General features: G+C 51.5%; 10 protein-coding genes across 10 annotated transcripts; 3 read left to right on the forward strand and 7 right to left on the reverse strand.

Annotated features, from left to right (window-relative positions):
- The first annotated feature begins 412 nt into the window (after positions 1–412).
- On the forward strand, positions 413–888 carry LAESUDRAFT_728079 (uncharacterized protein). Its single transcript, XM_040909356.1, has 2 exons — positions 413–499; positions 559–888. Exon 2 carries the CDS (start codon positions 656–658, stop codon positions 815–817), a length of 162 nt encoding a protein of 53 aa, XP_040762016.1. The 5' UTR covers positions 413–499; positions 559–655; the 3' UTR covers positions 818–888.
- An 837-nt stretch (positions 889–1,725) lies between these two features.
- Positions 1,726–3,774, reverse strand: LAESUDRAFT_682837 (glycoside hydrolase family 7 protein). Its single transcript, XM_040905804.1, has 12 exons — positions 3,585–3,774; positions 3,425–3,525; positions 3,289–3,377; positions 3,112–3,219; positions 3,017–3,042; positions 2,948–2,963; positions 2,821–2,842; positions 2,711–2,760; positions 2,474–2,661; positions 2,392–2,420; positions 2,141–2,328; positions 1,726–2,088 (listed from the first exon to the last, which is right to left on the reverse strand). Exons 1-12 carry the CDS (start codon positions 3,767–3,769, stop codon positions 1,735–1,737), a joined length of 1,356 nt encoding a protein of 451 aa, XP_040762017.1. The 5' UTR covers positions 3,770–3,774; the 3' UTR covers positions 1,726–1,734.
- A 5,002-nt stretch (positions 3,775–8,776) lies between these two features.
- Positions 8,777–9,899, reverse strand: LAESUDRAFT_302553 (uncharacterized protein). Its single transcript, XM_040901895.1, has 2 exons — positions 9,744–9,899; positions 8,777–9,691 (listed from the first exon to the last, which is right to left on the reverse strand). The coding sequence occupies exon 2, from the start codon at positions 9,432–9,434 to the stop codon at positions 8,865–8,867; it is 570 nt and encodes a 189-aa protein (XP_040762018.1). The 5' UTR covers positions 9,435–9,691; positions 9,744–9,899; the 3' UTR covers positions 8,777–8,864.
- A 1,260-nt stretch (positions 9,900–11,159) lies between these two features.
- LAESUDRAFT_728082 (uncharacterized protein) lies at positions 11,160–12,067 on the reverse strand. The gene is made up of 2 exons (XM_040909357.1): positions 11,974–12,067; positions 11,160–11,913 (listed from the first exon to the last, which is right to left on the reverse strand). Exon 2 carries the CDS (start codon positions 11,903–11,905, stop codon positions 11,624–11,626), a length of 282 nt encoding a protein of 93 aa, XP_040762019.1. The 5' UTR covers positions 11,906–11,913; positions 11,974–12,067; the 3' UTR covers positions 11,160–11,623.
- Positions 12,068–14,665: 2,598 nt separating this feature from the next.
- Positions 14,666–15,643, reverse strand: LAESUDRAFT_728085 (uncharacterized protein). Its single transcript, XM_040909358.1, has 5 exons — positions 15,592–15,643; positions 15,298–15,486; positions 15,172–15,244; positions 14,881–15,112; positions 14,666–14,821 (listed from the first exon to the last, which is right to left on the reverse strand). The coding sequence occupies exons 1-5, from the start codon at positions 15,633–15,635 to the stop codon at positions 14,814–14,816; spliced, it is 546 nt and encodes a 181-aa protein (XP_040762020.1). The 5' UTR covers positions 15,636–15,643; the 3' UTR covers positions 14,666–14,813.
- Positions 15,644–16,696: 1,053 nt separating this feature from the next.
- Positions 16,697–17,191, reverse strand: LAESUDRAFT_658080 (uncharacterized protein; the record flags this gene model as incomplete). The annotated part of the gene is made up of 1 exon (XM_040904726.1): positions 16,697–17,191. A coding segment is annotated over one exon (495 nt), but the record flags the coding sequence as incomplete, so codon positions are not given.
- A 492-nt stretch (positions 17,192–17,683) lies between these two features.
- LAESUDRAFT_658088 (uncharacterized protein) lies at positions 17,684–18,735 on the forward strand (the record flags this gene model as incomplete). The annotated part of the gene is made up of 8 exons (XM_040904727.1): positions 17,684–17,723; positions 17,775–17,825; positions 17,873–18,044; positions 18,095–18,173; positions 18,236–18,283; positions 18,347–18,445; positions 18,510–18,575; positions 18,637–18,735. 8 exons carry the CDS (start codon positions 17,684–17,686, stop codon positions 18,733–18,735), a joined length of 654 nt encoding a protein of 217 aa, XP_040762022.1.
- Positions 18,736–19,009: 274 nt separating this feature from the next.
- Positions 19,010–20,447, forward strand: LAESUDRAFT_682844 (uncharacterized protein). The gene is made up of 4 exons (XM_040905805.1): positions 19,010–19,359; positions 19,418–19,785; positions 19,845–20,205; positions 20,258–20,447. The coding sequence occupies exons 1-4, from the start codon at positions 19,284–19,286 to the stop codon at positions 20,287–20,289; spliced, it is 837 nt and encodes a 278-aa protein (XP_040762023.1). The 5' UTR covers positions 19,010–19,283; the 3' UTR covers positions 20,290–20,447.
- Positions 20,448–21,336: 889 nt separating this feature from the next.
- Positions 21,337–22,352, reverse strand: LAESUDRAFT_814159 (uncharacterized protein; the record flags this gene model as incomplete). The annotated part of the gene is made up of 6 exons (XM_040914560.1): positions 21,337–21,713; positions 21,765–21,833; positions 21,887–21,943; positions 21,995–22,057; positions 22,118–22,168; positions 22,226–22,352. The coding sequence occupies 5 exons, from the start codon at positions 22,350–22,352 to the stop codon at positions 21,787–21,789; spliced, it is 345 nt and encodes a 114-aa protein (XP_040762024.1). The 3' UTR covers positions 21,337–21,713; positions 21,765–21,786.
- A 1,025-nt stretch (positions 22,353–23,377) lies between these two features.
- LAESUDRAFT_728090 (uncharacterized protein) lies at positions 23,378–24,164 on the reverse strand (the record flags this gene model as incomplete). Its single annotated transcript, XM_040909359.1, has 2 exons — positions 23,378–23,954; positions 24,026–24,164. 2 exons carry the CDS (start codon positions 24,162–24,164, stop codon positions 23,464–23,466), a joined length of 630 nt encoding a protein of 209 aa, XP_040762025.1. The 3' UTR covers positions 23,378–23,463.
- Positions 24,165–24,195: the final 31 nt, after the last annotated feature.

Below are 24,195 nucleotides of genomic sequence, written 5' to 3' on the forward strand. Positions count from 1 at the left end.
TGGAGAGAAAATGAAATCGCATCGCGGCTATCACCCTGGACCTCGGCCTTGCGGACTATTCGCCGCGTCTACTTGGCGATCACAAAATGGTTCCTGTTGGCCGTGCACTGCTTTGCTTTGGGTGTTATTCTGACATTCGAGTCTCAAAGTAGACTCTCCAACTTCGAGGCCTCTTCAAGAGCTGTCCGATGTAGCAAAGCTCTGGCAGACTACCTGAAATGGGTGTCGCATCCGAACTTTATTCGATTCGAACTCTATCATAGTCTTCACTTTTGGAAGATTGTCCGCGCGACTCCCGGAACCTATCAATCGTACGTGCAGGTTTTCCTCCAATACCGTGAGTATCCTCTGTCGTCTGACTGTAGCTCATCCTACGTGACTCATGCTGCAATCGCAGCGCGTAAGCAGACTCTGCCGTGGTCGCATCTCCGGCGGCGATCCTTGCAACTTGGCTTTCTTTGCGCTATGTGTCACCCTAAGCCAGAGAACTACAATGAACGCATGTTCCCCCGTTTCTCCGTTCCTGTTGCATATGCCTGATGAAAATCCGCTCTCCAGGTTTGTAGATGGCGAGCAAGATGGCCTTTTGCTCTGAAATTGGCCTTCTCTCCAGTGTGCCTCCTCTGCCTCAGTGATTCTGGACAGTGGTGTCATCATGGGCCATCCATATCACTGTTACGACGACCTATCACAACATGTTGGCGCGCATTTGACTGGTTTCTGCTTTGCAATACACATTCCGGTGTATGTGAAGGTATTGGCTTGTGAGAACGTACTGTGCAATACCCTCGGACGGTCCTGTATCGCAGCCATATGACTGATGTGGCATGCAAGAAGCACACGAGCACATGCGAAAGCTCTACAAATTATATCGAGATAATTTACCGGGACGTTGCACCCTCCTGTGCTAAAATCTGCGTCCATATCGTCTGGTGGGTAGAGGAGTTATTTGGCTTAGATGATGAGACCGTCAGTGCGTTCTTTTGGATTTAAGGCTTCACATCGCCCGGTGCGCATTCGCAACCATTCTATGATAACCGGCGAATGCTCGCACTAACCAGGATCTGGTCTGCCCAGCCCATCGGTAGCGATGAGCGGCTCCCACAAGTTCGGGACCCGGGACGAGCAGAACAGCTGCTCGCCAACACGCCATGTCATCGATATCGGTGCGCAGTAAGATTCCAGGCGCCAAGATCCTGTCACGCACGATGCATTCTTTGCATGAAGCGCCTGTTATCTTTAACATGTGGTGACTATGGGTGCCGGTGGATGCCCGCCGAAGTTGGTCAATTTTCTGGAATGCATCCGCGCTGGCCCACGCGAGACTGCTTTCCGCACCAGTAGGAACGCGAAGATGGAAACAACGGATCTACAGCCCTCCCTTTCGTTCGCGATATCCATACATCCGTTCTGGTAAAGCTCGCAATATATTCTCGCACGTTATACAACTACAAGAGCACTAGCGTTTCATCATTCGCTAATGAAAGGTACATTCTGTCAACTGCTTTTTGTTTTCCCACATATTTTGCGAATGCAACGGCAAAGGAGAATAGACGATTTAAATGCAAACATACTCGAACAACTCTGATGGGGCCCAGCCGACGTCAGCAGCGATCATGCTCCAGATGAGCCGCCGACGAGCAGGTACGCTGAGCAGACCTAAAGAAAGAAGGCGACTTAGAATTTCTCCCTCTGGATAGGTTTTATAGAAAAATGTACCATAAACTCAATCATCTAGTACGTTGTACCGATGTCACCGTACTTGATGTTCGAATAGATGACATTGGAACTCGGGTAGTCGGACTCGACGGTCGCAGGGACTCCGGACGAGGTCGAGCATGGGCCACGCGCCACACCAGGGTCAGAGGTGGATTCGTCCGTGGGGTAGTCACTGTCGAGCCAGAGCATGTCCACGGTGTAGTCGTCCCAGAGCGAGAGGACGAGAACCATACCGGCCTCGAACGCCTCGCTCAGCTGTGCGAGCCCGCCCAGCGTCTCAAACTCATCTGTGTCGCCGAACGCAGTCTTTTGTGCCACGCAGTAGTCGTCCGTGATTGAGTTGTAGGCGGACATGCCGGAGATGTCCGACTAGGTACCGGAGTGAGTCAATTGAGCACGGAAAGGAGAAGGGTGCACGTACGTATGAGTTCTCAATGACGACGTCGTTCTGCACGTAGAGGCGGCGGATCTCAGAGAGCGTGCCAGTCGAAGTGCCGTCCGAGGTGATGAACTGGGTGACGACTGTGAACGGGGAGGTCGTGTCTATGGTCATTCCTTCACCATAGAAGGTGGTGTTGCCCATGCGGTACGGATTGAAGTCACAGCCGTCTGTCCATTGTTTATAGCATGAGTCAGAATTGTTGCATAATAACCGGTAGCAGACGGACTGACCGTGGTCGCAGTACGAGTCGTAGCGTGTCCTGCGAAATGTTCGAATCAGCGATAGCAAAAGACAAGTCACCGCTAGACTTACGCAGTCGTATTACCGCACTCATCCGCAGTCGTGCAGATCGCCGGTTCCGTGTTGCTGCAGACGTGCGGAGTGAGGGCCGTCGCATAGGCGTTCGCCTCCCAAATATCCAACTCCATGCAGCAAGAGCCCATGTCACCGGTGCCGGTGTTCGCGTTGTTGGTCGAGGGAGTCCATCCAGCGACGTTTGCCTGCAGTGGAATTAGATGGCGAGCACACGCGCGAGTCAGTAGAACACACCAGGCCGCCGATGAACTTAAGATCCTGAGGGCATTGGGTGTCACAGTATCCTGAATTAATACACGTCAACAACTGTTCTTTGCGTAATAACGAAAGAAGGGGGCACTCGCCTGCTCCATACTTCGCGCCGGCCTGTAATCAAGATCATACATAAAGGCGAAAAATAATAAAGGTAAGAGGAGATCAGAGAGCCAGTCAGCATGCCACATTCGCCCGCATGTGATTGAAGTCACAAACGTTGTTGTTTGAGTACCTGGAGGAAGCAGTTAGCAAGCTATGTCACGACCATCTCGAACAAAGGCGTACTCGGATACACCACCATCGGCATACATCTATTATGAATGACGTTACGAGAAAAGTGTGAGAGTCATACAAACCAACGAAGGGTAATATAAACTTACCTGAGAGAAATACAGAGCACCGTTGAGGCCGCAAGGTAAGTTGGATACGTCAACAGTGAAAGTAAATTCCTGGTTCCTGAGGTCGAAGGTCTGATACGTGCTCTCATTCTGCACGTAGGTTGGCACGGGTTACAGTTGATTTGCTTGTCCACTCCAAGCACTAGACAATTTGCATACCTCGAGGAGGTAGAGACGTGAGCCCACATTGCTGCCGGTGACGAAATCGAGGGTGAGCGCATCACCGCTCGAAGTCACACCGTATGTGCCTGTCTACCGCTGTTAGACGGATCGAACGCTGAGAAGAGTGACGCACCCTGGTAATCGGCGCCATCAAGGTAGCAGTCCTCCGCGCAAGACGTCGGGGTGTCGCAAATGGAAGTGTCCCATTCATTGCCCGTGTAGCAATTCGTGCCGCTGTAAAGCGAGAAGGTCAAATATATCATACTGGGACGCTCCAACAAGCTCGCTCCCACCTCGAGTCGTGCACCCAGCGCCAGTTGGCGTCGAGCGTCACGCTCCGCGACAGCGTCGTGCATCCGCTCGAGGTGCACTGCTGAATCGTGAGCGATGGGTGCGTCTCCGTCGTGAGTGTGCCCGCCTGCTGGGCGTGCACAACGGCGACGAGGGAGAACAAAAGAAGGCTAGCGGCGCGATGCATCCTCAGTGGTCGAGTACACTGGGCAGGGCAGCTTGTCGATTGAGGGAGAATGCTGCAGGCTTATATACCTGCTCTCTGCCTCGGCAAGTGCTCTAACCGCACACATGACACTTCGCTGAAAGAAGATGGGGGGGCGCACAGACTCTGGCCTCGACGTCCCAAGAGCCCGCGAGGGTGGCATCTAGACCGCTCATGAAATTCGAATAGCTACCGCTGGACGTGGTTGAAGTCGCGTAAGGTGCCCTTGACCCATCAGAAGGAGGCAGTGAGGACCAGATTCCCACATTGCGAAGCGGATGTTGCGCGAAGCCGTACCCTATTCAGCCTAGGAACCACTCAGAAAGCAGGTGATCTTAACATCAGACCGGTTACCGCGCGAAGTCCATGAAGTGCAGGTCATGTTGGCGGGGCTAGAGCGAGGGTTAATGAAGCGACTCGCTCCCGAGACCGAAGAAAAACCGCCAGCGACGACGGTACCTTCGAATGCCCGACACCACCGACGGGGAACCCTGCGTCATTGGTCGCCGTCGAACGTAACCTAGAAATCGATGGATTCTGATGTACTGATTCGTTCACCGAGGTGCTGGTGTCTGCCTTGTGCCAAGCAGACTGAGGGTACTTAAAGCCAACCAACAGACTCGATGGAGCCAGCTGAGCATGAAGACTGATCCGTTAGTTGTCTATGCTTCACGACAGAGCTGACACTCAACAGAGGTTATCTTCGGCCCGTCGATCTAAGCCCGAGACTCGTGGGACAGCGTTTCTACTACAGGGGTGGACAAGGACATCGTTTCATTTGAGGGAGGCGCGAAGACCGGCGTGCTTCTGTTCAAAGAAGTGTCCATGGTATCTGAGTCATAAGGATCAATGCAAGGCCAGACAGATAGAAAAGATCAATCCGCCGTGAACGGGTTCTGTTGCATACGGAATGGGAATTTATGCCATCTGTAGTACATGCGCTTGAAGACAATCTGTCCACATGCAAAAGAGGGAGTACTTAGCGTATTCGCTTCTGATCCAGATATTGGTGAAGGACATGCACATCTCGCACGCATGCTCACCTCGCACATGCCTTCGGGAGCGCGTGAAATGGGTTCGTGTCTTCGCAAAGGCATTTCCTCCGTCGCCACCGTGACGACGATCAGCTGGCTTGACTTTCCGAAGTCTTTCCGATCAAGGTGGTCGTCCCTGGCACCTACATGCGTCGTCCTCCACTATGATGCTGCATAATTATAATTGAGGTTGTGCCACCTACGCTTCTCATATGGTTTAGGACATACGATTGAGCGACCGCGAATTGTCATGTGATCACTCGGCTCGCGCTCACCGATTCACCTAATCACCTTGTCCAACGTGGGCACGACCATCGCCCGTGAGATGTCCTAGTGCCCTTGACTCGCTTATTCCGCGTCTGAACGCACGTTCTTGGACTTCTATCGAAAGCGCACCATCGGATTTTAAAATCATGTTGCACGCAGAATGCTCTAGGTCATCTGCGTCGTTGCAGTAAACACGACGTCTTCCCATCGCCAGTGACGCGGCTGATGCCCCGATATTCAATCCTTCCCGTGTTCTGCATTGCTGGGACACCTGATAATCGTGGGCTGCTGCGTATCTTTGTACTGCGACCCTGGAATATATAATGGCCTATATCCATTTTCTTATGAAGAAATGTATGAGCTCGCCATACGTATGAAGGGAGGACAAGTTACCTGCTCGTCGGTGCCGAACCGCAGCTCAGGCCCGCGAGCCTGAGAATCGATCTGCCTGAGGCACCTCGTATCCGTTAACTGAGGATGACATCACCATATTGGTCCCACTGGCGATTGAGGTCCTGACCAGCCTCGTGACGAATCGAGGGCAGCGATCAGGGAACAATGCTTAATCTGCTGTATTCATCTCGCAATACGGATGCGAGCTTTCTCCGATCTTGCGCCGAACACCACCTTCTACTACTTCTGCCGCCGTAGTGTCAATTCTGTTGGGTCAATGCATCCCCTCGTTGATGGCGGAGATCACCGCCAGGATTGATGAGACATTTCGGCACTGACACACTCCCATTGGTTCTTTCGGGGATGTTCTTTGCAGGTTGCTTCGCAATACATAAGTGCAGTTGATCCGGCCAATTGAAGATCAAGAGAACAACTGATTGGAGCCTGGGCAAACGGCCGAAGACCGTTCAGACGGTACGTTGAGACACGTTCAACCTGCGTATAGCAAACAATGTGCGCAAACGCTGTCGTCTCCAGTTCCGCCCAACGGATACCACACGTAATTCGTTGCACGGATATGTGTACGTCCGCTGCGTCTCTGGACGTTCTTTTTTAGGCATGTTGGCGATATGTGCCTTTCAAGGACTACAGGGACGTGAACTGGCAGGAGCAGGAATACGACACAAATTTGGCTGCAATCGGGACGACAGCTGGGAGCGATGACCGCTTGGATTGGTGAGCAGGATTGGTATGTGTCTCGTGGACAATTCGTCATGACGTTCTACCACGAACATCCTCTTGTTCTTCAGGTGTTTTGCGAGTATGAGGATTCATCCATCACAGCGGTCACTTCCACTTGAACTTCTCGTTCACATTGACATACCCGGTCATCCCGCTGCATGTGCCTTGCTCATCTTCCTGGCTGCTATGTGATGCTAAAGCTCGCGCTTGCGCGTGTCGAGCGGAGCCGGTCGCTTCACCTGGCATTGCCTCGGCAGCTTTCTGCGTCCGCACTGTTCTGATATTCTGAGCCGTTGGTCTTCTGCCAACCCATCGGGCTCTTGGCAAGGCTATGTTTGTCATCTTGAATAGTTCCGAGAGAACCGTTAGCCAAATGAACTAAACGGTGATCCAGGAGAAACCACGGAGTATCCCTCGCACCCGAAGCATCCCGCCCTAGACCACATGGGGTCAGATGGCCACGGACGGATATTGTTGTCAGTTGCACGAACATAGCAAAAGCGGCAGAGCTGACCTGCGGACAAGCGCTTGATCTCGGCCTGCAGAGATTCAGATTCACACTGTCGGCCTCATGCTGAGCTATGGATTTCTTGGCCTGATACGACTGATTATGTGAGCATCTCGAAGGTCTGTGAAGTATAACATACCACCGACATGTATCACTTCGTGACAGGACAATCATCAGAGTACAGTAAAAGAGGAGAGCGAGTACTCCCAATGCATAAACGATAATGGCATCCCTACAAACCGACATCGAGTTTAGGTGGCACAGGCGAGCGCAGATGTCGACATTGACGAAGTCTGTCAGATAGTACTGCCGGGAGAGTGTAAACATCTCGTCACTCGTCTTAAGCTGACATCAAGGTTGGCTGGATGGATTGACGCACAAGAGCGGTCGAGTGTAGGTGACAATCTAACGAGGGTAGTAAAGGCAGGAGATCGCTTACTGCACTACGCATTGTCAACCTTATATCATTATCTCCATGAAGTCAGTATCTGATGTGTTGACGCCAGCAAATGACGACATACCCGCGAGCACGAAATCGTGCACCCTGATTACTTGGTATCTTCGCAGGGTCATACCAAGATGCATAGACATAGACGTTCCCCATGTCTGGTATGCGGTGATATTGATATAGCTGGCGTTGATCTCATTGGGCAGTATAATACTGGCGAGGCATTTGTGAATCAGTTGACGTAGACAACAAATTTGATCACAGACGCACAGACCGTCTCATATTTCATCGGCCCCCCCCCCCGGGAAAGGTTTCTGCAAGGATTAAGTGAGAGCGAAGATGAGTACAACTGCACTGTGCTCGCTTGAACTGCCTTCAGATCAACTGCCGAAGTCCTAGACCCAATGGCTTCTAGCCAGCCTGTATAAATCGAAGTATTCTTCCAGCATATCTGTGAAGCAGCTGTTCCGCGCTCGCGACACGAGAAAACAACGTTCCCGGTGAAACGAACCCCACTTGAAACATGATAAAGTCTTGTTTATGCTATGTGAATATGAAAATTGTATACAAAAAGGCCAACGTCTGAGAGTTTGGAAAAGAAACAAGTGTGGCGCGCGCCACAACCGCATCGCGTTGTCTAGGATAATCACATGACCACGAAGTTGGACGACGGGCAGCGTCGCCGGCAGCTGCGATTCTCACCGCAGACATAAAGCGATTTGCGCATGTGGCAAATGCTTAGCAAATGTCGACAGGTTTTTTGCCTTTGTGATTTCAATATGCTATGGTTCCTTCCCACATTCCATATCAAGTATTTGCATATAATATGTTAGAGGCAGAAATTTAAAATCATATATTTAAGAAATGACACCATTTTCAAACTCACCAAATACATTTAGAATTTGAGCGCTGTTGAATGTAATCGTACATTTTTGAACTCCAAACCATCACATTTTTAAAATATCCAGTAGCAGAATGAAGGTGTAATTACGGTGAATGACTTTCATTCTAGTAACCTTGGTTAGAATGACTTCAGTAGGGAAGTAGAATGTAGGCATAATTACACCTTCATCTGCTACTGGATATTTTATACATGTCATAGTTTGAAATTCAAAAATGTATGATTACATTCAACAGCACTCAAATTCTAAATGTATTTGGTGAGTTTGAAAATGGTGTCATTTCTGAAAATATATGATTTTAAATTTCTGCCTCTAACATATTATATGCAAATACTTGATATGGAATGTGGGAAGGAACCATAGCATATTGAAATCACAAAGGCAAAAAACCTGTCGACATTTGCTAAGCATTTGCCACATGCGCAAATCGCTTCATGTCTGCGGTGTCTCATCGTATCACACGGCCTTCTCTTTTTTCGCGATATCAAGTTCCTTCTGAAGTGACGATACAACTGCTAGCATTCTGCATATCGCTCTCGCATGTCGTTGGCAACACAGCTTTTCACCAATAACAAAGGCCCCCATCTGAAGGCCCTACGAGACTCGAGATGTACCCTCCGAGAACGCATAGCGAACTGCTCCTGTAGAATGCATGGGTTGGGCATTTAATTTAAAGGTGATGATTTAATGATTTACCGCATAACAAAATACGATAGAAACAATTTGACCAACTTCTTTGCATAGCACAAGTTTGCAATACTCTCTGAGATCTTTCCCGTATACCTCATTCACCCATCGCCCCCAGTAGCTGGTTCAAGGTGTTCCCTTTTGCTTCATCTGCCTCACCCAATATCTTCCCCGCTGCGGCCTCGGAGTTATCGAACGGTCGGGTAGTTATCGACAGGCCCACATCCCTATTCTCCTGCTTTGCAGCTGTGTCGGAGATGCTGCTTGAGTTCCTCGCCGCCAATTCATGACGTATGCTTGTGGATAAGTATCTTCGTTTATCAGATGTATTGTCATCCTGCGATCGTGTGCGAGAAGGTAAATGAAGGGGGGAGGCTGATGGTAGCCTCAATGGATGGTGACTGCCGCTGCATATTGGCGTCGGCGTCGCTTGTACGTGGCCCGTGCTCTTCTCGTGGCCAGAGTCCGCTGCAGTTGGTGTGTGGCTTGCGCGTTTGGCTATCGCTTCCTTCATCGAGCCAAGCCAGTTGAGCGCAGCTGTTGCTTTCAGAGCCAGCACTGTCTGGCCGGCCTGATGCTGGTGCGGCCTGTCGCTTCTCTTGTCCAAGCAGCGAAATGGTGTTGTGGCGCGCGGCCACGGGGTTCGTTGAAACGAGATATGGCTCATCTGCCGTCGTGCACGTGAAGCGCTGATTGTAAGTAGACAGTTCGAAGAATGTGGGTCGATGAGTATCTCACCATTCTAGTGCGCGGCCGCCCATCGTCAATATATGTGCTCGGGTCAGCAATTCCAGGGTCTGTATCACTTTCCAACACCATAGACACCACATTGTTTGGTCCCAAAGGTGAGAACAGGATTGATTCGGGCTCTGGCCCGAATAGCGTGACCGGCTTCTCCTCATCATCCAGGTTGAGTGGCTGTAACTAAACGGAGGTCAGCACATTCATCTTGAACCTCGGACATGAAATCACCGACAGTATATCATTGTCCTGTGCCGCATCAATCATGATTCCATCTCCGCATACTGTCCCACCTCCTTCAAGCTGACTCAGTTTCATCTCGCCCAGGATTGGGGAGAGTAACTCAGGCAAGGAAGCAGCTTGCTCGTTGCCTTGTTCGCGGGTCTGCGTAATACAAGGTAAGCACACAAATTGTCGCGGACATAGCCGGTCAGGCTGACTTACAGTTTGACCGTTCTTGGCCGTTTCAACTTGTGTGTTTGCGTAGGGAGCAACCTTCATGAGTGTGTTGTCGATAGTTGGTAAACCATCTAACCACGTATTTCGCGGCAGTCGTGTCGCAGTCCCGCTACCCTTAACATTGCGCAGATTCACTGGTGCGGACGGAGGCTCGGGTGGCAAAGTAGCATTGCGGTGAATATATGGGGTACTACCTGCTGTCGAGTTTTGGGGACGACGGCGAGACAAAGATTGTATAAGTACACGTCGTGCCGCTTTTCGTCCTTCGCCGAGCGGCTGGTGATACGCGGTGTGAGCCAGATACGTGGGCCATTGAGTGGAGTGTGAGGTGTGGCAGCAGACGAGTGGCGAGGTGAGAGGAAGAGCGCGACTTGAACATGGGCGTCTAGTTCACCACGGCTTGGCTGCCCACAGTGCTCCCGGAATGGCCCACCCGCGTGGGCCTGTGCTGATGGATTTCTCCCGTGATGTCGCTAGCGTCGCTCTGTAAACCTTAGTAGTGTGTTAGTGTTCCTCTTTTTATCTCGCATGCGTCCTCAGAGCCACCCGTTGTTCGTGCGCCTTTTCCCCCCATCTCTGACTCATGATTTGTCCTGTTGCAGTGGCATGCGCCACAGACATCGCCTCAGTCGAGACCCGCCTGTAGGTTCTTATTATCTGTGGATTTTTATGAGTGGCTGTGGGGCCTTTTCCGTCTTCTCCGTCACCAGATAAGAAGTCCGAGGAGAACACCTTTCAGTCGCTGAATTGAAAGATTGTATGGGCTAGAGTGAGGCGAGACCACAATGTGACGCGGCCTACATTTTCGAATCCCATCTTTCACTGCAAGGCTCGTGAACATCTGAACATATCGTTTAACTGCATGGGTGAGACGACCATCGTCGCGGACCTCCCTTTTTCGCCGAGGCGCCACACGAGAAAACACAGTTTCCGATAAAATGGAAGCCACCTGAAACATTATAAAGTCTCGTCTATGCTGTATGGGTATGAAAACTACCACGTTTGCGTGTACAAACAGCCAAGATCCGAGAGTTTGGAATAGAAACGACTCGTGTGGCGCGCGCCACAACCGCATCGCGTTGAGTCTATGAGAATCACATGACCGCGAATAGCGTTGCTCTCAAAGCGCCGAAGTTTTGCGCGCTCATATTGGATGGCCTACCGCTGGCAGTGCTGCGATTCTCTTTCATACGGTCTCCTCTAGCTTTAGCTTCGCGGTATCGAATTCCTCCCGAAATCACGATATAGCTGCTGGTATTCTTCGTCTCGTTATCGCACACTGTCGACAGCCCTGCTTTTTCCAATAATGAAGGCCACATCTGAAGGCCCTACGAGACTCGAGATGTACCCTCCCCGAAACACACAGCGAACGGCTATTGTACGATGTCTGGGCTGAACACCCAACTGCGAGGTCAAGATCCAATGATGAAAATATGAAGTTCTTTTGCATAGCACAAGTTTTAATACTTTCTGGGACCTTTTTCGTGCATCTCTTTTCTCCCCGGTTCTCCTCTCCCTCGTCGGTAGAATAAAAGACCACTGACTCGCACTTGACATCAGTACACATTGCCCTGTGCCTTCAGAAGCTCGTCTAAGCCGTGCCCTTGTGCTTGATTTTGCTCGCCCAGTATCTTCGCCGCGGCGGCGTCGAAGAAGTCATCGAACGCTCGCGTAGTTCTCGACCGGCTCACGACCTTGTTTTTTTCGCTCTGCAGCTGGACTGGGGATGCTGCTCGAGTTCCTCCCCGCCAATTCGTGATGCACTCGTGTGGACAAGTATCTCCCGTTATCCGACGCGCTGTCGTCCTGCGATCGCTTGCGAGAAGATAGGTGGAGGGGGGAGCTTGATGGTAGCCTCGAGGGATGACGGTCGCCCTTACGCATTGCCGTTGGTGTCACTTGCACGTGGCTCGTGCTCTTGTTGTGGCCAATGTCCATTGTAGCTGGTGCGTGGTCTACGCGCCTCGCTATTGCTTCCTTCATTGGGCCAAACCGAGTGAACGCAGTCGTTGCCTTCGTGACCTGGTGAGCGATCTTCGGCGCCGTCTGACTGGCCTGATGCTGGTGTGTTCCATCGCCCCTCCTGTTCAAGACTGTGGCGCTCGACCGCGAGGTCCACCGAGGTAAGGTGTCACTTATCTGATAATGTGCACATGGTGGCACTGATTGTAAGAGACAGCTCGATTAGACCTGAGCGGATGAATTTCTCACCATTGAAATAAGAGGCCGCCTATTGTCTATATGTGTACGTGGATAGGTCATGGAAGGCCCTGATTCATTGTCCAAGGCCAAAGAGACCACATTGTATGGTCTCAAAGGCGAGAATAGGATCGATTCAGGCTCTGGCCCGAATGGATCCGCCAGCTCCTCCTCCTCGTCATCCGAATTGAGTGGCTGCAACTATACGAAGGTCAGTGTGTTCATTGCGATTCCCTGGCACGAACTCACCGACAGTGCCTCGCTCTCTTCAGTCACAGCAATCATAATCCCGTCACCGCGCACTGTTCTGCCTCCTTCAAGTTGACTCAGTTTCATCTCCACCAGAATGGGGGAGAGCAGCTCAGCCGGAGGAATGGCTTGCTGATCGCCTTGTTCACGGGTCTGCATAACGGAAGGTAAGCACACAAACTGTCACGGACTTAGCTGGTCAGGCTGACTCACAGTCTGATCATTCTTGGCCGTTCGGTTTTGTGTGTTTGCATAGGGAGCAACGTTCATGAGTGTGTTGTCGATAGTTGGTAAACCACCTGCCCACGTGTTTCGTGGTAGGCGTGTCGCAATCCCGCCGCCTTTAACGTTGCGTAGATTTGCCGGTGCAGAAAGGTTCGGGTGGCAAAGTAGTGTTGCGGCGAATATATGGGGTACTGCCTGCTGTCGAGTTTTCGGGACGATGGCGAGACAAAGACTGCATAGGTACGCGTCGTGCCGCTTTTCGTCCATCGCCGAGCAGCTGGTAATATGCGACATGAGCTCCAGATACATAGGCCATTGAGTGGAGTGTGAGGTGTGGCAGGAGAAGAGTGGCGAAGTGAGAGGAAGAGCGCGATTTGAACATGGGCGTCTAGTTCACCGCGGCTTGTTGTGCCCACAGTGCCCCCGGAATGGCCCGCCCGCGTGGACCTCTGATGACGGGTTTCTCCCGCGATGTCGCTAGCATCACGCTGTAAGCTGTGGCAGCATGTTGTTGTTCCTCTTTTATCGGACGTAATAGCTAATTACGATTTTGTAGAATCTTGAGCCCATTTGATGAATGTCCCTCCCTATCATCATGTCTCTCTCTCCTATACGTCCTCAGAGCCACCTGTTGTCCATGCGGCCTTTTTTCTCCTCTGTGATTCATGGCTTATCTCGTTGGTGTGCTGCAGTGGCGTGCGCCACAGACATCGCCGCAGTCGAGACTTGCCTGTAAGTCCTTATCGTCTGTGGATTGTTTGTGAGTGGCTATGAGCCCTTCCCCCCTTTTTTCCATCAGAAGTTCGAGGAGAGCACCCCTCAATCGCTCGATCCCTCGTGGAATTGGAAGATTGTGTGCATTAAGTGAGATGGGGTCACAATGTGGCGCAGTCCATGTTTCCGAGTCCCATCTCTCATCACAATGCTCGTTAGCGCTGAACATACGGTTAGACTGCATTGGTGAGATGCAAACCGCCGCAGAGCTGCGTCTCATGCCACGTCTTTCAGCGTGCAGGCAGTTTGTTCGCATTTTTTTCAAGTGGTGGGACGCCTGGGACGCCCTTCGCGAGCCTTATAGATCACTTTGATCTGTATATATGTTCGCAGTATATGTGTGTTTCCCTGCGAATTAGTGTTGCACTTAATCCCGCACGCACACACGGACGACGTGTTGCGTGGGATGGTCCCTGTTTCATTCAAAATTCCGGGGCGTAAATGTCCTGCATCTCTAATCGATGCAGCTTTTAGTCCATTCTGCGGGTTTTACAGTCACTATAGTCATCTGCGCCGCTCACCTGCCGAGTTCTGGCGCGGTTTCACAGCCTAATTGGCAGCTGTTGCTGGGGCACTACACGGTGTCTCAGTCTCTAAGAGGATGATACTGAGTGTTGTCATAAGAAACAAGGAGAAAATCATAAAAAGCTTGATTGATCGGGTTGCTGAGTGGCTCTTGAGCACTCCGCGACGCCACCCAAGAAATGCAAAGTTTATGCCGCATTAGCTATGGAATAACAAAAATGCACGGCTCTTTATATCAATTCTTTCGTTCCTTTATACTTTCACGAAGTTGAGCTGAGCTAACGAAGAGTTTATTGGATATGATGCCATGCCACAACCGCGTCGCTCGGCCACAATCATGTCGCGTTGAGTCATGTGATCGCGACTCAAAGCGTTGGTCATCCGCTTTGCCATGAAACGGACCTTCGTACGTAGACACAGGAAGAGATATCTCGAACCATTGGTGAAAGAAGGATATCGGAAGCCTGCGCAAGAGCACAGCGGACTTCGATAGCCATAACCGGTCAAAAGTACGTCGTCAAACAGATGACGCATCGGCATGAACACTCGAGCTCATCCAAAGCCTGAGCATCGCAGATTGAGAAGTAAAGTATATCAATGCTGTTCCTTGCGTGTCAGCATGCGGTCCGCTACAATGCCCATCGATATAATTGTATGACCGTGATTACCTTGCAGCATCTACCGTTGCACTTGCGAAAATGCATGTAGTCTTCATGTCTTACATTGAGCGTATTGAAACATTGCACGATACATCACCGGGTATACAGTCATTAAAATCATACTGCGGCCCTTTAAATGCAGGACAGGTCATTAAGTGAAAGTGAAAAATCCGCCACATCAAGCTTAAAATGCTATCTCTCCAGCCTGCGCATCGTCAGGGAACTGTATTCATGTCAGCAAGATGTCAGTGACATGACAAAGAAAACTCGACAGCAACAAACCTATCGAAGAAACGTTCGGCGTCCACCACGTCTGCACCGGCGTACAAGGAGTATAATACACAGGCAACAACACCACTGGCATCCAGTGTGTGACCGAAGCTTGCGAAGGTGACCTAGCCTTTTGTGTTGTTGAGGCCAATTGAGGCGGACGCGAGGGAGGTATCGTTACTTGACTGCGTGCAGGATGTACCGACGCCATAATGTTGGTGTGACTCACTTTGCAGAACGTTCGCTGCAAACATTAGCGCATTCGCTGTGTTAGCCTAGTCAGAGTGCCACGAATAAACTCACCAATGCGAAGTCCCACAGTCTCTCTGATGTTTCCAGATACCACGAACCTCCCGCGTAGCTAGCGTCCGCGACCCTACGCCACAATGAAAGGTCAGGAGATGAACATTCGATGATGCTTAGACGTACTGTCGATGAATGGCGTCACATTCTAACTTATCGTGGTCGATCAACTCGTCCCGCAAGAGAGCTATGATATTCAAGGCTTCGGAATGAAGAAGCCGCGCTCTTCGATACTTCTTCTCTTGCGATTTGAATGGGCTGCTCGAGTGAAAGGATCCATCACTGTCGACTCTGATTATGATGTCGTGAATTGTGCTGGCAACGAGGGGCGAAGGCATGATAGCCAGATGAGAAGGGAGGTGGAAGGAGTTGTCAGAAACTTCGCTCTATAAGCAAGCCCCCAGCAGCCGCAACACTGACATTTTCGTCGTTGTGGACAGAAAAGGCAAGGGCGGGTCGTGCATCGCCTCAGATCTCAGGCACAGCAATTGCACCCAAAACGCGTTTCCAGGAGAGAGAGCGCGACGTCAATGCATTCGCTGTACGCTAGCTTGTAGAACGAACGTCCAGAAGCACCAAAGTGGAAGCTAGATGTTGTCAAACACAGTTTCACCGGTTCAGGTCGAAAAAGACCGTTAAGCAAGTCAGAATTATGGAGAGATATCGAGGACGTCAAGGCGCACAGCACAGCGAATGTTAATCAAAGACAGTGCAAGGTCTAACACGCGCAAGCAGTACCGGTTCGATGAGTCTAAGAACAGTGAGAAGGCTGTAGAGTTGAAACAGAGTTTCCAGCTGAGACTTGTGGTCGTTGCTTCGCTCAGAGCTAGTCAGGACTCAGGACTCAGTAGACGGAGATAGCCCCTTCAGACCTGCGCATAGTAACGTGATGACAATCCGCAGATGCCCGGATCATGCTTGAACGTACAAATTTTCCCAGATTATCCGAAAGTGTCAGGGAGATACTTTGTAGTGGCTGTGCTGACAGCGAGATGCTTGCACTTGTGACAGGTTCTAATGCGCACACTTTTGGAAACCTACAGCACAAGGCCGGTGAAGAAACCATAAAATCCGTGCATCACGGATACAATGGGCCTAAGGAGGTTGCGACTCACTCGAAGCTTGTATTCGTGACAGATGGCGAAGGTCGGACAGATCAGCATAGTAACAACTTCAAGGTTCGTAAACATCAATATTAGCCACTATCCAACGCCACCGACGCGTCAGTCACATGGTGGAGCGCGTCGCGTCTGACGCGACTGGTCACTGGAGAGCACGAACCACGGCTTATCAACGTCTTAAACCTATTAGTACTAAGCTTGAGGCACTTCTACTATAATTTTTGAAACGCAAGAGCGCATGGTGCGAGTTCCTCATTTCAGTCATGACAGCCATCGCGTTTGTATTGACGATTTGCTTCCATCCAAGATAACACAAGGTTCAATTGATAGTATCTGACCTTTGAGTGCATTCTGTCTTTTCATGATCTACGTGAGCCTGATTAAATTGATAGGATGACTAGAAACTATGTAACATGCACTTCTGACAAACCGTGCTCATTGCGAAATTCCTCCCACTCAAGCCAGTTCTGCTCCACCGCCCGATAGACCGGTTTCCAACCCAGGCATGTATGGAACCCGCCCGTCCTTTCAGTTGTCCAATTCCGCGCTACGAAGTCCCCCCGCTCGAGAGTCACATCCGCCGAGCACAGCGTCCATTGCCTCAGGTAGTTGAAGCAGTGATGAATGTGCCCCTGATGTACAGGAGGCAAGCTGTTCCAACCGTCCTCGAGTGCAGAGCGTATGCTGCGCAGACAATGGAGCTGGTGGCACATGGGTACTGCGAACATGCGCTTTTCTGGCCCGAGCCGGACGTGATTGTCGCCTACGAGTGGCGCCGTCCATAGCCACTCCTCGTACGCCTCTGGGGCCGTCAAGGAATAGTGCACGCTGTCCTCAACGAGGAGTTTGGTTGGTCCTGCGTCGACCGGGAACAACTCTGGATAGTCACTGCCGATCCATGCTTCAAGGCTGTTAGTTGTATCGAAGGCTCACTACAAACGGTACTCACAGTGAGCCTCCATCGGCTCTGCATGCGTCCATCTCGGTGTCCTACGCAGACGCTTGGCGGCCCTCATCGTGTCCACAACATCCTTCAACGTGCTGTTGCAGATGGCAGACGCGACAATCAGGAGGCAGAGTACGCAAGACAAAGTCCACGGGCTTGTCTGACCCGACATGATGGGGGAAGAAAGAAAGATGCGCAAGTCGGCGGGTTCCAAGAAGGTCAGTAGTCATGTCATATAAAATGGATGTGGTTATTCCTATCAGAGCGCCCTTCTTTGATGGAGCGGCTCTGCAGAACACGATGCGCCACATGGATTGCAGACTTCTGATCTTGATGCCGCGTGCACAGCTTGTCCCGGCAGCGAAGGCCGCCTTACTAATGAGCACATATAACGGATGCGTATTATTTGGCTCATCGCCTCACTCGATCCTAGTCAAACGGTACCATGTCATCGCTGACAATTACGCGCGTCGAACAACCCTCGCGTGAGCTCTGCTCTTCGTTCTGGCGATGCAGGCCAGACTGACTGTCCTCAGCAAAACTCATCGATGACTCCGTTAATCTATTCGTCGCCCTCATGAAGTCTGGTAAGGCAAGTATTCGTCTGAATGACAACGTGACTGAGGTCTGCCAGATCCCGCAATCGAGAGTCTCTGCGGGGGAGACGTCAGCCTGGCGGGTCCGATGGCCAGAGCGATGCTCAATGCAGGCGTACTCGCGGGGGAGTACTATGCAGCGCTCGACGAGAACGGCGAGCTGGCGGGTTTCACGCTCTGGATGCCACCCGGCCAGGAGATGTTCAGCACGTAAGTACTATTTTCCCGAGCGCTTCGGAAGCCAAACACCTTGTGCACAGGCAGGAACAACGCGACCTTGGCTTGACGGACTTCATGGCAAGGCTGCCGCCGGAAGGCAAAGAGTATTACAAGGACACCGTGCGTACAGCCTTCTCAAATACGTCGGTTCTACATAGGGCTGCTGACCACGACCTCTGCAGTACCTGGCGGAGTTCCCAGGCTTTGTGAGCAGCTGTATCGGGCCAACGGTGAGCATGGCTGTGTCCTTCATGCTAGGGTCGACTGTTCGGCGCTCATCTCTTGATGTCCAGGGTAAGGTGGATTCGTGGTGGCTTCATATGGCGATGGTCCGGCAAGAAAGACAACAGCAAGGGATCGCGCGGTCACTTATTGGGCTTGTTCGGGACAAGGTGCTGCATTGTTCCGATCTTCCTGCATTAGGGTCCGTCTGCTGACGAATAGCTATTGTAACAGGCCAAGGAGAAAGGCGAGACGCTCGCGTGTAGCACAACGACACTGACGAATGCGAGTGCCGTAATTGTGGCCTTCTGGCATCCCACAATTTCTCATGCAATGCTGTTTTCAGGCATTGGTGTACAAGGCTCTCGGGTTCGATCTGAAGGGCGAGCGGAACATGCCTTCACCGTGGGGAGATTGGCCGCTCTACGTCTTTGCCCTAGATACGAAGTCTTCTGATTGATGAAACTTTGCCCGAAGCTTCTGTATGTATATTATTCTGGCTCGGGGCGCCTGGAGCAGGTTTCGAGGCTCGAGAGATAGTCGGAGATAGCTCGAGTGAGCTGAGTATGAGGACTGGGCTGTGTTGTTAGACAGCGTGATTGGGAATGATGCGCGAGCTCGCCGATGCAAGTAGTCTGCGTGATGGGCGCAGAAAGGGCAAATTCAAAGGTGGAAATGGAAACGCCACAAGGTCGCAGCGCCGGCGCTTGTAATCGACCTTGTCTGATGGCGATGTCCACCATCCAGACAACTGCACAACTTGAAGGAAATCAAACTTCTGATTTTCGACTCTGAATATCAACGATTCCTTACGAATGGAGCATGGGCATCTTGCTTGAAATTCGATAGTTCATACTGCTATCAACATCATGGTTCTTCCTCGCATCGCTTTCCTGCCATCTTCCTCCGCACCGCCTCCGACCACAAGGTTCCTCAACCCTGTCGAGGACTTCTTCTTCTTCCAGGCTGTAGCTACCGTGTGCAAATTGCGCAGGGTTCAAGGACATTATGCACGACCGTAGTGAGGAAGTGATCGCACTGTTGGACGCAGGGTCTCGAGAGGAGGACGACACGCCGGAGAAAGGTGGGCGACAGTTCGCTATGGATAGCTCGTCGTCGTCGAGGCTGACAACGTTCGCCAGCATCCCATGCACGGAGCCAGTCGCAAACCATTATCTCCTCTCTACTTCATGGGACAACTGGCATCCTCGTGCTCTTCATTGTTCTCGACCTGATCGCCTTTCTGTATGTGTTCCGCTCCGTCCTAGCTTTGTCCGGGCCTTCCACGGATGAATTCGAGTTTCGAAATCCGTACATTGGGTTGGACGAGCTGTATGCATCGGGACGAGTGAATGCGTCGCGGTACGATCCCATCGTCAACGTGCCTCGCGTAGCGGCACAGGTCAGCAGCACCGAGCCTAACAAGGTCGGCGTCGAGGACGAGCATCGGTACCTGAGCAATTTCGGTACCATGACTCCATTGGATCGCCATCTCCAGGTCTCAAGCACGGTACGTACACCAGCTCGGTTCTGTCTGGCTAAGCTTACACGTCCTCGCCGTCCTCGCAGATACACACCATTCTTCAGTTCCGAACGATGGACTATGGCATGGAAAGCTGTGCGTTGGCTCTTCGTCTTCCCTCTCCAGAGGACAGCGAGTCCCTCCAGCTCGCGGAAGGCGCTAGAGACGTGCATCTCGACGTCTGCGCGCTCGATGTCTCACGTCAGCTCAAACCGCGCTCACTGTCATGGGCGACCCGCCCGCGCTGTCAAACACACGTGGGCACTCTCGTTGCCGGACCGGGCGAGGAGGTGCGGTTCCCCGAATTTCCGTGCAGCTGGGGATCCCTCCACACGTATGAGATTTCCTGCAGCGCAGACTCTCCCGATTGTCTAGTGGACGTGTGGGCAACCAGGAACGGGACTTGGGGTGAGTTATTGATTCGTTTGTCTGCACTTAGGAGACCCTGATCTTGTTCCAGGAATATTCATGTATCAGTACCAGACCGTCTAACAGACTCCGCTCACCAGGAGAGAGTCTGCGTTGTCAACTAGAGTTCATTGATGTTACTATTCATTTTGCCAATTCCGTGATGACAAAGCAGCGAACTGGTCGGATTGTACATTGTAAGAGATCAGCTGCGCTACGGAAGAATCACGACCTCGTAGTGCCAAAGTGAGTGATTTATATTGGACTAGTCAAGATCTCCCCTCGGAACTGAATTTCCTCTCAATCTATCAAGGAAGCAGTGTTCGCAGGAGGCCCCGGCGCAGTCTTGCGCGCTCAGGGCTCGATTTCGGAGTGCCCTCCGACAGCCTTCTTCCGGGCGGTCCATTGCTCTGCCCCATTCAGTCATTTGACTAATTCCCTAGTCAATCAAGACTCATTGGATCCATCTGGCGTGCTGACCTGACAAGTCATAATTCGAAATTAACGGAAGGTGCAACTGTCTGTTCCCAATGGTTACGCAAAGGATATCGCTACTTGCATAAAGCTTGCAGACATCGTGAGTACTCCGTTCATGCTCTTATAATTCGAACGTGATGCTGAATGATGTCGCAAGTGCACAATCACCCATGCTAATCATATCGTGTTGCCTCGATTCACCTGGTATCAGGTCTAGTGCAAAAAAAGTAGGTGACATATGGCTCGCATCCTATTGAGAGAATGGTGCCATCAGCTTCGAATTTTCGGGCCGCCTTCGAGACTGAATCAGTACCGAGCGCTGGGAAGACGGGTGATCGTCGGTTCGCATCAGTCAGTGGGATTTGATGTTCGTGTGTGTGTCATGCTCCACTTAGGTACTGTTCTGACAGCATAGCCATAGGAGATGTGTTCGCACCGGTGTGTACATCGTTGGCTAGAACACAGCCTCTACTGAATTTGCATTTCTCTCGCGGTCCGGCGACTTTGGATGCGCCCTGGGTGTCGGTGAAGTTCTGAAACAAAGAAGAAATGAACGGAAGATCTTTCGATGGTGATTGTATTTTTGACCTTCCGCTTAGGTTGGTGATCAACGAATCAAGATGTGGATTTTCCTCCTCGCTTCGATGTTCTACTCCCGATGTCCCGTTTTCTGAATTCAGACAAACAAAGAGCGATGTATACCACACTCTCAGAGGCACAGAACAGTGGTTTCTACCCATTACTATCAATGGGGTCACAGTACAAACATATTACGGAAATGATACATTCACAAGTGGGACCGGGGGTGACATCTTATCAAGACACAGGTACACGGCTAGAACCCAACAGTCAAACCGAAACATGCCCGCAAATACAATCCGAAGCGTCCGGACTTCTCTCAACGACAACTTTGAATTCGGGGGGTGCTCAACGGCAGTAGCAACACAAACATGATGATGATTCTGGAACCTCCACTAATGGGTTCCCTCTTCGGGCATATGCGCATGTAACGCGGACATACGCACGTCCGTCTGGGATAATGATGAGTGATATTCAATTTCTATTGCTCGTTCTCGACGAACCTATGATCAATGGGTCCAACAACTAAGCAGGAGACAGGAATACTGCATCAGTAGGCGATACTGGATGTGCTGCGGGAGGATGATGAGCCGTACACCCCCTGATTTTAGAGGCGTGCACTTGCCTTCGTCACGCCGCTCGCGGGGACGCAGGAAGACAGCATCTACAGGCGACGTCTCTTCTGCGAGAAAAAATGAGCCAAATATTGATTACGACGGTATTTCGGACTTGCCTGCGGCACGTCTCTCTGCGGGGCGTAAGAAGATGGCGTCCGTGGGCGATGCCCTTCTCTCGACTGAGAGGGATAAGGGGTTGAGGACCAGACTCTGACGACGATCTCGCAAAACCGACTCACCAGTGGCGGGTGCTAGGAATACTGCATCGATAGGCGATACTCCTCGAGCAACTATCACAAGGGACATGCCGGTGAGCAGCGTTGAATGATTACTGCCTTCTGACGTACCTTGTGCACGCCTGGCGGGACGAAGGAAAATTGCATCCGTAGGAGCGGCAGCTCGCTCCTCTACAGGAATTGCATAGACAGCAGAAAGAGCACAGGCGACAGCGAAGAGAGCGGTAAATACTTTCATTTTGACCGAAGGGGGGGGGACGTTGTGCTCACTCGTCCTACCGCTTAGGTCTATATACCCTCACGCAGTGGCTGAAACTCTTCGAAGCCTCTATGGATATACATATACAGTCATGCTGTTCTGTATTGCAGTGCAGCCGAACGCCCGCGCATCGTTGACTGAATCTTCGCCCGGTCCCGCACGGCAACTACTATCAGCGGCCAACTAGCGCACTCCGTTTCCTGATCATGATGGGTTCCGCGCGCGCGCGCGATTCTCGCAGAAGAAGCACATGCTGAATGGAAGTTGGCTGTTATCTGATGCATGATGCGTGAGTTCTGCTCTCTTCCGAAACGGGCAATTATCATCAGTGCATGTGGAACGTGCGTGTTCGTTTCACCGCTCCTTCACTTTCATGTCCTCGTCTGCCAATTACGCTGCCGTATCCGGATCCTTTATGAGCGTTGCGACGTAGGCTTGGCGGACGCAGTGCCACAAGCCTTTGCCAGCATGCGCCACAATGGACGACACGATCGCGCCATCATTCTAGAGCAGCTCTATCTTCGGTGAGTTGTACCCGTCCATCAGAAGGTGTCCAATGTACAGCCCATACTTACGCTATAACTGATGTCATTTATGAATAGTCGTTGTACTAGGGCGCGCTTGTGCCGTATTGGAGAACTCTGCGTTTCCGGCACGTTAGCTCTCGGGACGCCGGGACTGCCATCAACGGCGGCTGTCGGTCGCTCCTCGTGGAATAGTTGACAGTACACGGCACGTTTGATAGGATAGGATCTCTAGGTATGTGCGCGGCACTAGCATCTCGAGTGTTAGTCGTTTTGCCTTCACGGCGATGTACTTTGCAGGAATAGATCAAACGTTAAATTGCCGATGATGTCCTTTCATCGAACGCTCTGCGCAGCCGAAGAAGTGAAACTTGGTGGAATGTCCGCTTACAGAATAGCGTAATCCGGTTACTGGCGACTTGAGGCTCGTTTTGCAAGCCACTACGAGCGAACCTTGATCTTTACACTCGGGCGACCCTATTCAGCAGCAGCATCTTCGAGAAGGCAAGGCTACTATATTTCAATGGACAAGATGGTTTAATCACGGATGTATTATCTTGTGCACGTCAGAGCCCTCCGGACATGGATTCCTGCGCCTCTCGCCACTGAGCGTATTCCAGCTGGTTCCTCTCAATCTCCTTGTACACCGCTCCCCAATCCCTGCATTCATATGTCCCATACAAGTCGATGGGCGCGGTATTCGACGGCGCAAGGAATGGCTCTAGCTGTAGATCTCCACGACACAACACCATCTGCTTCACGTAGTTCAGGCAATGCCTCGCCAGCTCCGACCGGGCGCTCTCATCGTCCTTGTCGCGGTCGAACAGGAGCTCTTCGCGGATGACGTTCAGGCAGCGCAGCTGGTGGAACATGGAGACGGTGAACGGCTGACGATGGGGCCCGAGGTGGAGGAGCCCGGACTCGCCGGGGACGATAGAGGACCACTCGGCGATGCCGTCGGGAGTGTCGAGTTGGAAATGCATCGAGTTGTCGGAAGCCATGAGGACGTTGGGGATTTCGATGGGCCAAGCTTCTGGATAGTCATCTCCGAGGTATGCTACGGCATTGGAGCTAATAGTGAGTTACGTGTCATTGCACGCATGTTGTCGCCTTAAAGGGCCTGCTTACTGTATTCTCTCGTGACCTCCCACATAAGTGTCTTGAGCCATATCGTCGCGCAAACCTTCACAATGAGGCTGAAGCCTACAAGCGCGAAGCTGAGAGTCGTCGGTGAGGCATGTAGGCGCTTTACGAAAGAGCTGTGCATCCGTCGCTATCGAATTAGGAGACCGGCTTGC

Source organism: Laetiporus sulphureus (genome assembly GCF_001632365.1).
Source record: "Laetiporus sulphureus 93-53 unplaced genomic scaffold LAESUscaffold_33, whole genome shotgun sequence".
In the NCBI taxonomy this organism is placed as follows: domain Eukaryota; kingdom Fungi; phylum Basidiomycota; class Agaricomycetes; order Polyporales; family Laetiporaceae; genus Laetiporus; species Laetiporus sulphureus.